The following is a 14570-nucleotide window of genomic DNA, read 5'->3' on the forward strand; positions in this document are numbered from 1 at the left end:
AGATGTCTGTGCTGTATATCTGTATGTATTGATGTATACACTGTATATCTGTATGTATAGATGTGTCTGTACTGTAGATCTATATGTATACACTGTATATCTGTATGTATAGATGTGTCTGTACTGTAGATCTGTATGTATAGATGTGTCTGTACTGTAGATCTATATGTATACACTGTATATCTGTATGTATAGATGTCTGTACTGTAGATCTATATGTATACACTGTATATCTGTATGTATAGCTGTCTGTGCTGTATATCTGTATGTATTGATGTATACACTGTATATCTGTATGTATAGATGTGTCTGTATGGTAGATCTATGTGTATACACTGCATATCTGTCTGTATAGATGTCTGTACTGTAGATCTGTATGTATACACTGTATATCTGTATGTATAGATGTCTGTACAGTAGATCTGTATGTATAGATGTCTGTACTGTAGATCTGTATGTATAGATGCCTGTACCGTAGATCTATATGTACACACTGTATATCTGTATGTATAGATGTCTGTACGGTAGATCTATATGTATACACTGTATATCTGTATGTATAGATGTCTGTACTGTAGATCTATATGTATACACTGTATATCTGTATGTATAGATGTCTGTACGGTAGATCTATATGTATACACTGTATATCTGTATGTATAGATGTCTGTGCTGTATATCTGTATGTATTGATGTATACACTGTATATCTGTATGTATAGATGTGTCTGTACTGTAGATCTATATGTATACACTGTATATCTGTATGTATAGATGTGTCTGTACTGTAGATCTATATGTATACACTGTATATCTGTATGTATAGATGTGTCTGTACTGTAGATCTATATGTATACACTGTATATCTGTATGTATAGCTGTCTGTGCTGTATATCTGTATGTATTGATGTATACACTGTATATCTGTATGTATAGATGTCTGTGCTGTAGATCTATATGTATACACTGTATATCTGTATGTATAGATGTCTGTACTGTAGATCTATATGTATACACTGTATATCTGTATGTATAGATGTCTGTGCTGTATATCTGTATATCTGTATGTATAGATGTCTGTGCTGTATATCTGTATGTATTGATGTATACACTGTATATCTGTATGTATAGATGTGTCTGTACTGTAGATCTATATGTATACACTGTATATCTGTATGTATAGATGTGTCTGTACTGTAGATCTATATGTATACACTGTATATCTGTATGTATAGATGTGTCTGTACTGTAGATCTATATGTATACACTGTATATCTGTATGTATAGATGTCTGTACTGTAGATCTATATGTATACACTGTATATCTGTATGTATAGATGTCTGTGCTGTATATCTGTATGTATTGATGTATACACTGTATATCTGTATGTATAGATGTCTGTGCTGTATATCTGTATGTATTGATGTATACACTGTATATCTGTATGTATAGATGTCTGTGCTGTAGATCTATATGTATACACTGTATATCTGTATGTATAGATGTCTGTACTGTAGATCTATATGTATACACTGTATATCTGTATGTATAGATGTCTGTGCTGTATATCTGTATGTATTGATGTATACACTGTATATCTGTATGTATAGATGTCTGTGCTGTATATCTGTATGTATTGATGTATACACTGTATATCTGTATGTATAGATGTCTGTGCTGTAGATCTATATGTATACACTGTATATCTGTATGTATAGATGTCTGTACTGTAGATCTATATGTATACACTGTATATCTGTATGTATAGATGTCTGTGCTGTATATCTGTATGTATTGATGTATACACTGTATATCTGTATGTATAGATGTCTGTGCTGTATATCTGTATGTATTGATGTATACACTGTATATCTGTATGTATAGATGTGTCTGTATGGTAGATCTATGTGTATACACTGCATATCTGTCTGTATAGATGTCTGTACTGTAGATCTGTATGTATACACTGTATATCTGTATGTATAGATGTCTGTACAGTAGATCTGTATGTATAGATGTCTGTACTGTAGATCTGTATGTATAGATGCCTGTACCGTAGATCTATATGTATACACTGTATATCTGTATGTATAGATGTCTGTACTGTAGATCTATATGTATACACTGTATAACTGTATGTATAGATGTCTGTACTGTAGATCTATATGTATACACTGTATATCTGTATGTATAGATGTCTGTGCTGTATATCTGTATGTATTGATGTATACACTGTATATCTGTATGTATAGATGTCTGTGCTGTATATCTGTATGTATTGATGTATACACTGTATATCTGTATGTATAGATGTCTGTGCTGTATATCTGTATGTATTGATGTATACACTGTATATCTGTATGTATAGATGTGTCTGTACTGTAGATCTATATGTATACACTGTATATCTGTATGTATAGATGTGTCTGTACTGTAGATCTATATGTATACACTGTATATCTGTATGTATAGATGTCTGTACTGTAGATCTATATGTATACACTGTATATCTGTATGTATAGATGTCTGTGCTGTATATCTGTATGTATTGATGTATACACTGTATATCTGTATGTATAGATGTCTGTGCTGTATATCTGTATGTATTGATGTATACACTGTATATCTGTATGTATAGATGTCTGTGCTGTATATCTGTATGTATTGATGTATACACTGTATATCTGTATGTATAGATGTGTCTGTACTGTTCATCCATATACCTCAGCCAGTGATTCCCCCCCCCCCCCCCAGGCAGGAGGAGAGGCGGCCCCCCACCCCCTGGGCACGCCTCTGGGCTCCGGGATTTTGGTGATGCCCAGCACCTTGTGGCTCCCGTACATCCCCCACCTCTCGGAGCAGAGGAGGGGGCTCCGCCTGCCACATTGCATTGCAGCTCCCTCCTCTCCTGGTGACGTCTCCTGTGCTGTGAGGAGAGCGGCGGAGGATCGGGCTCTGTGACTGACTGAAGATGGTGCTGGCGGTGGCATCATGCCCTCGCAGGCTGGCCAGGCGCTCCCGCTCGGCTATTGCCGCGGCTCTCACCGTCCTGCTCATCCAGACCCTCATCGTGTGGAATTTCAGCAGCCTGGATTCTGGGGACGAGCAGAGAGGAGGAGGAGGAGGAGGCAGCAGCAGCCGGGAGAAGAGGGACAGGGGCAGCCACAGAGATGAGCCCCGGCTGGGACATGAGCAGCAGCAGCGCCGCAGAGGAGCAGCAGGAGCACTGCACAACCAAGCGCTGGTAGGTGGCATCACTGGCATCACTCTGCTGTCTCCATACATCCAGTGCACAGGAATGCAGGGGTTACTGCAAAATGGGCACTGGGCAGCAGCCTTTACCCTGGCACAAGGTGGTAGGGAAGGGTCTTCTCTGGTGGCACCTGGATGGCGCATGTGGCATAGCTGCTCAGTTTGGATGTATACCCAAGTGACTGGAAACTTTCTTGTGTCTTTGCTGTAGGGGCATCTCTATGTCCACCAGTCACACAGGCTACAATGGTTAGGTGCCAACAACAATGGCCAAAATCTGCGTCCCCTTCCAAGTTGGCGGTTGTTTGTGTGGTGATAAAATGGTGGGTAAAATATTGGAGCTGGGATGGATCATTTAAGGTTAGAGGAGACTATGTGGTCTATATCAGTGTTTCCCATCCAGGGTGCCTCCAGCTGTTGCAAAACTACGACTCCCAGCATGTCTGGACAGCCGAAGGCTGTCCAGGCATGCTGGGAGTTGTAGTTTTGCACCAGCTGGAGGTACCCTGGTTGGGAAACACTGGTCTATATCATCTATGTGGTCCTTTACAAGAGTTTCTGTTCCGCCATCATAGAACATATCCATGTGTCTCAGCAGTATGGAAACATTAATGGGCATAGTGGGGAACAACATCGCCTGCGACACTATCATTACATGTATGGAAGAATCGCTGGTTGTCTTCTCATAGTCCGGCTGATCACAGATGGCACAAAAATCATAGCAAAAATGAGTACCAATCATTGTGCCACCATGACACGGACCTGACCAGAATTCATTATAGGGCACATTGAACATACTGGTGGGTTATTATTCATTTGGGACTTCAATTTTTTCCCCCAAAATATCAGATTGTTTAGAATTTCTAAGCCAAATAGTAATGTCTGTGGCCGGCTTTACTTGAATGGCACAATATGCAAAGTGGGCATCACTGCCACTTGACTGAGTTTAAACAGTCTATTGAGGCAGGCATGGAGTGAATGGGGGGCAGGCTTATGTCATAGGGGCTGTGTGAGTGTGTGTGGATGTTTGGGGGGCTTCATACAAACATCATGTGTGGCCTCTTATTTAGCATTTGTGTCATCTGCCCTGCTGGAAATATCAGTGGTGCCCAGCGGTGCGACTTGTGTTGTGTGCTGCTCAGATGTTTGCTTGCTCTACCATGAGGAAGTGACAGGATGACACAGATTGAGATGCAGCAATGGGGGCTTCCTCAGCCATTTTTACATCTCTGTGAGACAAGAGACGAGAGGGATGTTACACCTTATAGGAAAAGCTAACACCTCGGGGGTTCCTACTTTTATGTAATATATATTAGGTGGGGGGGTCATCATCATTTTATGAGCCAATTGTTATTGCTAAATAATGGGACAACTGGGAACAACTACTCCCAACTTAAACACATTTACTAAAATAACGCATCAGTCCAATTTTATAAGACCCTACATCAGTGGTCCCCAACCTGCGGACCTCCAGACGTTGCAAAACTACAACTCCCAGCATGCCCGGACAGCCGTTGGCTGTCCGTGCATGCTGGGAGTTGTAGTTTTTGCAACATCTGGAGGTCCGCAGGTTGGAGACCACTGCCCCTACGTCATGTATCCTACACAACTCAAGGGATGTTCTTGTTTATCTGTGTTCATTCATTTCTTCTACAGACACGTTTACAATCTCTTGTATTTATAAACAACCTTATTGTTGTTTATTATTTTTGTATTATTGTTCTTGTCTCAAGACACTTCTATTCTATCGTTCGTACCCGGTCCTCTACCTTTTGGTCTTTAGTGGCCTTGACAGGTTTCGGAGGAGGAGGCTTGTACCTGTTGATTTGTGGCCATATGTTGCGGTTTGTAGCAGAGCTGAGTTTGGCAAATGATGCACAAATAAGATGTCACTTTGAGTTACTTGGGGGGGGGGGTATTTTTTTTTTTAACTTTATTTCTTTTTTCCTCTTAGAATTGCAGATAGACCTTGTGCATAAATTATTACAATGCCCAAACTATCCCATCACCTAAAGGAAAAAATAGCAAAACATTTCTAATAGATTGTAAGCTCTTGTGACCAGGGCCTTCACGACTATTGCTTAAATTGCTTGTTTATTACTTTGTATTAGCTGATTTTTGGTGTATCGGAAAGTTCTGTAGAATATATTGCCGCTATATAAAGCTTATTATTATTATTATTATTAATATTTCTTTTATTAGTGAGTAGTGTAGAAGGGTGCGTTCACACGGAGTAATTCAAGAGGAATTTACTCGAGTAATTCCTCTTGAATTCTCCGCTCCAAATGAATTCACATCTCCTCTGCCCATTGGCTTTAATGTTTCTTCCGCTGTCCTGTTCACACTGCGGAAATTCTGCTCGCGGAATTCCGACGCTGAATTCCGTTCCGCTTGGAGAATGAGCAAGCGGAATCCGCTAGCAGAAATCAATAGAAGTCAATGGTAAAAAAAAATAAATCCGCCCGACATTCGTGCGGAATTTGTGCAGAAATCGCACGGAAATGGCTGAAAAACCTCTTCACTTCTTTCTCCCCCATTTCCGCACGCAATTCCGTGCAAATTCTGCACAAATTGCACGCGAATTTCGTGCGGAAATAAAAAAAAAAAAAAATTCCGCCCGTAAATTTTTCGCCGTGAATTACTCTTGATTTACTACGTGTGAACGCACCCTAAGACTCCTAAGTTTAGGCTACCATGTTTTGTTGCGTTGCGGTATGGGACGAAGCTTGTCGGGTGACTAGAACTGCAAGCATGCTCCAGTAGTAGATTATGAAAAATGGCGGTGTCTAGGAAAGGCTTTATTCCTTGGCCTCTCTAAGGGATTCTATAATGACTTAACCTATAGAACAGTGGTCTCCATCCTGCGGACCTCCAGATGTTGCAAAACTACAATTCCCAGCATGCCCGGACAGCCGTTGGCTGTCCGGGCATGCTGGGAGTTGTAGTTTTGCAACATCTGGAGGTCCGCAGGTTGGAGACCACTTCTATAGAAGGTGATGCCGGTGACAGCATGGAGTGTGTACTTAATGTCAGTACTGAGGAGGCGATTAAGTGCAGAGATCCTCGCCTGTAATCTGTTACCCAGACCCCCGCTTAGGCTCTTGAGAAACATCTTATTGCTTCTTAGAAGGAGCCTAAATTGAATGCAGGCTTTAATAACAATGACACAATACATTGGTGGTGACTAGAGATGAGCGAACTTACAGTAAATTCGATTCGTCACGAACTTCTCGGCTCGGCAGTTGATGACTTATCCTGCATAAATTGGTTCAGCTTTCAGGTGCTCCGGTGGGCTGGAAAAGGTGGATACAGTCCTAGGAGACTCTTTCCTAGGAATGTATCCACCTTTTCCAGCCCACCGGAGCACCTGAAAGCTGAACTAATTAATGCAGGATAAGTCATCAACTGCCGAGCCGAGAAGTTTGTGACGAATCAAATTTACTGTAAGTTCGCTCATCTCTAGTGGTGACTGGAGAATATTTCAGATTTCACAGTTTGTTCAGTTTTATAATTATGTTCTGGGGGGGAAAAAAAAGAATGTGCTGAGAACAATAAAAAAAAAGCTTTTTGAGTTGTCACTCTGCTTTCCCAGTCTTCTGATGGGTGAGGCTGCCTGGTGATGAAGTAAAGAAAAGAGTAAGAATTTCTTTGTGGAGTTTGGGAAAGCTGAGTCACGACTAGAGATGAGCGAACTTACAGTAAATTCGATTAGTCACGAACTTCTCTGCTCGGCAGTTGATGACTTATCCTGCGTAAATTAGTTCAGCCTTCAGGTGCTCCGGTGGGCTGGAAAAGGTGGATACATTCCTAGGAAAGAGTCTCCTAGGACTGTATCCACCTTTTCCAGCCCACGGGAGCACCGGAAAGCTGAACTAATTTATGCAGGAAAAGTCATCAACTGCCGAGCCGAGAAGTTCGTGACGAATCGAATTTGCTGTAAGTTTGCTCATCTCTAGTCACGACCCCTCTTTGGAAGCTGTAATGGCACCATGTGAAATGACTTCTACTAGTCTTTGCCTGTGATGGATACTTTCTTTGAAGAAATACCAAGGAATATGTCCAATAGGGTGCCAACTTTTTCTATTCCTGCCTTTTAAGAAGAATTCAGGGACCATTCCTATACAACCTATGGATCAGTGCTTGGCATCCACTGGCTTGTCAGCTGTTGTTCCACTACAACTCCCAGAACGTCCGGCCAGGTGAAGGCTGGGAGTTGTAGTCGTGCAACATTTGGAGCGCTACAGGTTATTAGAGACTCCTGCGGCCCTCAAGATGTCTCAAAACGTCTGGGAAAAGAAACCTCATAATGTGCTACACTGTATTGTCATATACACACTCCAGGGCAGCCTACATCTTCTATAAAAGCAAGAGAGAGCGCTCCATAGCATAATACCACCCGGGTAGGTATAACAGAGGAGGTGATTATACGAGTCTCTTACCCCAGGTGGTTGTGCAAACTCACACACAACAATGGTAAGCGTGAATGAGCGGTAAGGTCCGGTCTGCAGCCTCCCAACCAGGTGAACAGCCACTGGGGATAGACTTCCAAAGAGTGGCGGGTCTCCACAGCGCTGACCAAGGACAGACACGTCAGGTGAGTAGAAGGTAGCTTTATTTGGATAATGCAACGCGTTTCACCGCACTTGCGTGGCTTCATCAGGCATCATGCCTGATGAAGCCGCGCAAGTGCGGTGAAACGCGTTGCATTATCCAAATAAAGCTACCTTCTACCCACTTGACGTGTCTGTCCTTGGTCAGCGCCGTGGAGACCCACCACTCTTTGGAAATCTATCCCCAGTTACATCTTCTATAGTCAGTCTAATATCATTTGCACTTCTAGGCCATGGAAGATTTAGCGGGATCTGACAGACAGTCTTCTATAGGTTCTTATTAGTGGAAGCCCTGTATAATAGACAGATATGTATCAGATATCCATGGCTGTCTCTTATGCAGTATAGCCCTGTAAACCCCGGCTCGCCATTGCTTTCTTTCTGTACTCAAAGTAGCCAAAAAAAAAAAGACTGCAACGCGTTTCACCGCACTTGCGCGGCTTCATCAGGCATCATGCCTGATGAAGCCGCGCAAGTGCGGTGAAACGCGTTGCATTATCCAAATAAAGATACCTTCTACCCACTTGACGTGTCTGTCCTTGGTCAGCGCCGTGGAGACCCACCACTCTTTGGAAATCTATCCCCAGTTACATCTTCTATAGTCATTCTAATATCATTTGCACTTCTAGGCCATGGAAGATTTAGCGGGATCTGACAGACAGTCTTCTATAGGTTCTTATTAGTGGAAGCCCTGTATAATAGACAGATATGTATCAGATATCCATGGCTGTCTCTTATGCAGTATTTCCCTGTAAACCCCGGCTCGCCATTGCTTTCTTTCTGTACTCAAAGTAGCCAAAAAAAAAAGACTGCAACGCGTTTCACCGCACTTGCGTGGCTTCATCAGGCATCATGCCTGATGAAGCCGCGCAAGTGCGGTGAAACGCGTTGCATTATCCAAATAAAGCTACCTTCTACCCACTTGACGTGTCTGTCCTTGGTCAGCGCCGTGGAGACCCACCACTCTTTGGAAATCTATCCCCAGTTACATCTTCTATAGTCAGTCTAATATCATGTGCACTTCTAGGCCATGGAAGATTTAGCGGGATCTGACAGACAGTTTTCTATAGGTTCTTATTAGTGGAAGCCCTGTATAATAGACAGATATGTATCAGATATCCATGGCTGGCTCTTATGCAGGCCCAGTAAACCCCGGCTCGCCATTGCTTTCTTTCTGTACTCAAAGTAGCCCCAAAAAAAAAAAAAAAAGACTTTACAACCATCAAAACAGTTGAGTGTTTCTGTAGCCGTTTCAGTCTATACCATTAACCACAGGGCACTTTCCTAAGAGTGCAATTTTCCAATAGCATCTGACAGATGTTGTCTTGTGAGTGGATTTGTATTACAGTTATTCTCTTTCCATTGAGAGGATGTAAGATTGCTGTGTCTCCAGTGAAACCAGTAGCGGGGCCCCTGATTTCTTGGTATGAAAACTGTTTGTGGAGCCTTTATATTGCGTCTTACAATTATAGGGATCCGTTGTGTGCGGAGGACGGATGACGCTGCTATCCTGTGCTTGCAGAGAACAATTTCATGTTTGAAATGTAAAGATGTTAAGCGTTAGGAAAAAAAAAAGTTGACATACTTTATTGAATTTTCTCTCTCTCTGCCTATCTATCTATATCTATCTTTCGGTGTATTCTCGATCAACCTATAAATATATTATTCTAGTTACACCTATTTTTGTGCATGCGTTTGAATTGCAGCTACAGCAGCGTGTACCTGCAAATACAGATTGTTTTACGTGTTTTATTTTTTCTATCTGTCATCTATCTATTATCTTTTATCTATAATCTCTTTTCTATCTATCTATCTTCTATCTATCATTTATCAATTTGTCTGTCCATCTATCTCCTATCTATCTATCAAAATGGAAAAAATACAGGCAGCACAGTTGTACAACTTGGTGCTCGCTGTAGATGGACTTGGTCCCAGAAGTCCGCTGTTTTTCTGCTGTCTGTCTATCTATCTATCTATCTATCTATCTATCTATCGCATATCTATCTATCATTTTCATATCTATCTATCTATCTATTTCATATCTATCTATCTATCTATCTATCTCATATCTATCTATCTTATATCTCTCTCATATCTATCTATCTATCTCATATCTATCTATCTATCTCATATCTATCTATCTCATATCTATCTATCTATCTATCTCATATCTATCTCATATCTATCTATTTCATATCTCTCTCATATCTATCTATCTCATATCTATCTCATATCTATCTATCTCATCTATCTATCTATCATTTATGTTATCTATCTGATAACTGTTGTATCTATCTATCTATCTATCTATCTATCATCTATCTCATTGGTCTTCAACCTGCGGACCTCCAGATGTTGCAAAACTACGACTCCCAGCATGCCCGGACAGCCGTTGGCTGTCCGGGCATGCTGGGAGTTGTAGTTTTGCAACATCTGGAAGTCCAGAGGTTGGAGACCACTGATCTATCCATTATCATGGTTATCTATCATCTATTCTATCTATTTCTCTATCTATCTATTTATCTATCAGTCTAGGGTATACTGCTCTCGAGGTGCCTCCTCTTTCTAGAGATGAGTGAACTTACAGTAAATTCAATTCGTCACGAACTTCTCGGCTCGGCAGTTGATGACTTATCCTGCGTAAATTAGTTCAGTCTTCAGGTGCTCCGGTGGGCTGGAAAAGGTGGATACATTCCTAGGAAAGAGTCTCCTAGGAATGTATCCACCTTTTCCAGCCCACCGGAGCACCGGAAAGCTGAACTAATTTATGCAGGAAAAGACATCAACTGCCGAGCCGAGAAGTTCGTGACGAATCGAATTGACTGTAAGTTCGCTCATCTCTAGCTCTTTCCATTAGACTGAAGGAGGTAGCAACCAGCCACCATCTATGTAATGTATACAACCGACTTAAAGAAAACCTGTCCGGTGATTGACTGAGCGACCGTCACTGCCGAGATTAGTACGTCTCAGAAGGTGAGGGCAGCAGTCTGAAGAGACCCCCTGGAGACCCCCATCCGCCCCTCTTCATGATCAGACACCTTTTCCCTATCCTGTTAATATAGAATAAGTTTTTTTCATAACTGGAATACATTATTTGCATAAAACCAGCCCTACCATTCAAGCATCGTACTGTATTTTAAAAGCAGTGTGAACTGAGCCTAATCCTATATAGGTTTCCAAGCTAAAGCTTTCTCCCAGTCAGACAGGGAATCTACTGTTCACCCAAGCTAAAATGACTCGTACAGTCATCATAAGTATAAGAACACGTCTCCTGTATTTTAATATTGGCCATTCGCCATATAACCCACTGAAAGGATAAGTGCCACATTATACTGGGACATTTATCAAAACTGGTGCAATGGAAAAATGGAGCAATTACCAAAAACAGCCAATAAGAGGGCCGTTCTGTTTTGTATCCTATGCTATGGATAACTAAACTATATAATATAATTAATTTTTTTAACTCCCATATTTATATTGGTTTTCAAAGAGACAATTGTGCCTCCAGCTGTTGTAAATCTACAACCCCCAGCATGCCCGCATCAGGGTTCTCCCTTATTTATATTGGTTTTCAAGGAGACAAGCGTGCCTCCAGCTGTTGTAAATCTTCAACCCCCAGCATGCCCGCATCAAGATTCTCCCATATTTATATTGGTTTTCAAAGAGACAAGTGTGCCTCCAGCTGTTGTAAAACTACAACCCCCAGCATGCCCGCATCAGGGTTCTCCCTTATTTATATTGGTGTTCAAAGAGACAAGTGTGCCTCCAGCTGTTGCAAAACTACAACCTCCAGCATGCCCGCATCAGGGTTCTCCCTTATTTATATTGGTTTTCAAGGAGACAATTGTGCCTCCAGCTGTTGCAAAACTACAACCCCCAGCATGCCTGCATCAGGGTTCTCCCTTATTTATATTGGTTTTCAAAGAGACAATTGTGCCTCCAGCTGTTGTAAAACTACAACCCCCAGCATGCCCGGATCAGGGTCCTCCCTTATTTATATTGGTGTTCAAAGAGACAATTGTGCCTCCAGCTGTTGCAAAGCTACAACCTCCAGCATGCCCGCATCAGGGTTCTCCCTTATTTATATTGGTTTTCAAGGAGACAATTGTGCCTCCAGCTGTTGTAAAACTACAACCCCCAGCATGCCCGCATTAGGGTCCTCCCTTATTTATATTGGTGTTCAAAGAGACAAGTGTGCCTCCAGCTGTTGTAAAACTACAACCCCCAGCATGCCCGCATCAGGGTCCTCCCTTATTTATATTGGTGTTCAAAGAGACAAGTGTGCCTCCAGCTGTTGAAAAACTACAACCCCCAGCATGCCCGGACAGCCTTCGGCTGTCCGGGCATGCTGGAAGTTGTAGTTTTGCAACAGCTGGAGGCAGCCTGGTGTGGAAGGTACAGTAGAGACCTTACAGACCCCTTCACTAATCCTAATATGGCGGTAGACATGAACCCATAGCCATAGAGCCGTACGAAGCTAGAATGTATAAAATAACAACCTGAGTTGCTTGTAAATGCCTGCTAATGGATCTGCTGCGTTCACGTTCATTTATTATGGGCTGTCTGACATGAAGGTTTTGTTTCTCTCGTAAGAATCAATGTGTTTCACAGTTGTATTATTTAGATATCACATGTGACTGTTTTAGGCAATTAGTGAAGTATAATCAAAGGTTTGTTGTGATCGTAAAAGACAATGAATTGATGTCCCAACAAAACAGGAATGTAGTATATGCGGCAGGGGGTGCGAAACAATACAAAACCCCTGGAATCGTGCTGCCATGATGAGTTTATATGCTTATATATTAGCGTACATATCTGCATTACAGGGATATTTCTATCACTATAATCACACTCTAAGTTGTTGTGCATGTAAATGGAAACATTTTACAAACAAATATCATTTTAAACTGCTTTTCATTCCGCCTTGTTTTCTGCTCGTTGTCTAGGTTGCTGACCACTACTTCACTTTGGAAGCATTGATTGGGCTGCTGACATTACCCTCTCTGTATATAGCACAGTGTTTTCCAACCAATGTGCCTCCAGCTGTTGCAAATCTACAATTCCCTAGCTATATATCTTTTGGCAACTTCTACCTAATAGAAGGATTCCCTAACTACTTGAATACTTAATTATTGGGGGCTTCTACCTAAAGAGAAGAGTCCCCTATCTACTTGCCTACCTACCTACCCACCTACTGGAAGCTTCAATCAAATAAAGTATTACCTACCTAGCTACTGGGGGCTTCAATCTAATAGGGAAATTCCTACTGACCTTACTTTTGGGGGGCTTCTACTTAATAGGAAGTTTCCCTAACTACTTGACTACATAACTACTGGGGGCATCTGCCTAAAAGAAAAGAGTTCCTTACCTATCTACCTACTGGGGGCTTCAGCGTAATAGTGGTTTTCCTTGCTTACCTATCTTCTAGGGGCTTATACCTAATAGGGGAGGATTGTGTACCTATCGTATGGGGCTTCTACCTAATAGAGGGAATCCCTAGCTACTTCACTACCAAACTATTGGGGGCTTCGACCGAAAAGAGAAGGGTTGCCTACATACCTACTGGGGGCTTCAACCTAATAGGGGTATTCCCTAAATACCTATCATTTGGGGGGCTTCTACCTAATAATGAGATTCCCTAACTACTTGACTACCTAACTACTGGCGGCTTCTACCTAAAAGAGAAAGGTTCGATACTTAACTATCTTCTGGGGGCTTCTACCTACCTTCATTTTCTACCTAATAGGAGGGGGAGATCCTACCTACTTACTGGGGGCTTCTACCTGGTAGGGGGTGATTAACTACCTACTGGGGGCTTCTAGCTAATAGATGAGAATTCCCGACCTAACTACCTAATTTATATTTATAATTATGAGTGTCAGTGAGGGCCTCATGTTCAACTTTCGTCTAAGGAATCACAGCGTCTAGACCCTCTTCTGCTGTCACGTGGCTTTGAAGGGGTACTCCAGTGCCAGAAAGTTAAACAGATTTGTAAATGAGAGTATAATCAAGACGTTCGGCACTGCTTACTTCTGTACCTTCAGCGGGCGGACTCTAAATCACTGTTGCGGCAATGGGTATGGTGGTGCTCAGACACATATAAGAAGTAACCTTGTTGCACTTGATAGAAGAATGAAAAAGTCGGCACTCACCAGTATTCCAGCAAAATTTATTGCACATACTCACAGCCTAGTACATGTACAAGGGAGGACAGCAGATGGTATCGGGGGGGGGGGGGTTGGGGGGGTGGTGGTGTATCACAGAGAGGCGACACCGGGGTTTCACACTGATTAGTGCTTCAACGGCTGTGAGTATGTGCAATAAATGTTGCTGAACTGGAAAACTGGTGAGTGCCGACTTTTTCATTCTTCTATCAAGTGCACCAAGATTTGTAAATAACTTCTATTAAAAAAAAATATTTACCCTTCCAGTACTTTTTAGCAGCTGTATGCTACAGAGGAAATCCTTTTTTCTTTTGTAATACATTTTTTGTCTTGTCCCCAGTGCTCTCTGCTGACACCTGATGCCCGTATCAGGAACTGTCCAGAGCAACATAGGTTTGCTATGGGGATTTTCTCCTGCTCTGGACAGTTCCTAACACAGACAGAGGTGTCAGCAGAGAGCACTGTGGAGAAGACAAAAAATAATTTCAAAAAGAAAATAATTTCTTCTGTAGCATACAGCTGCTAAAAAGTACTGGAAGGGTAA

At 42.0% G+C, this 14570-nt stretch overlaps 1 protein-coding gene across 2 annotated transcripts in view; it reads left to right on the forward strand.

Annotated features, from left to right (window-relative positions):
- Positions 1 to 2843: 2843 nt before the first annotated feature.
- The window catches only part of XYLT1 (xylosyltransferase 1), a 340609-nt gene continuing 328882 nt past the window's right edge, over positions 2844 to 14570 (forward strand). Inside the window, exon 1 of one of the 2 annotated variants that reach the window (XM_056536893.1) lies at positions 2844 to 3244. In XM_056536893.1, coding sequence (XP_056392868.1) covers positions 2972 to 3244 — 273 coding nt within the window. In that variant the 5' untranslated portion in view covers positions 2844 to 2971. The remainder of the gene's footprint in view (positions 3245 to 14570) is intronic. The other variant, XM_056536896.1, reaches the window with a different exon arrangement.

This window comes from Hyla sarda, chromosome 8 (genome assembly GCF_029499605.1).
Source record: "Hyla sarda isolate aHylSar1 chromosome 8, aHylSar1.hap1, whole genome shotgun sequence".
Lineage (NCBI taxonomy): Eukaryota > Metazoa > Chordata > Amphibia > Anura > Hylidae > Hyla > Hyla sarda.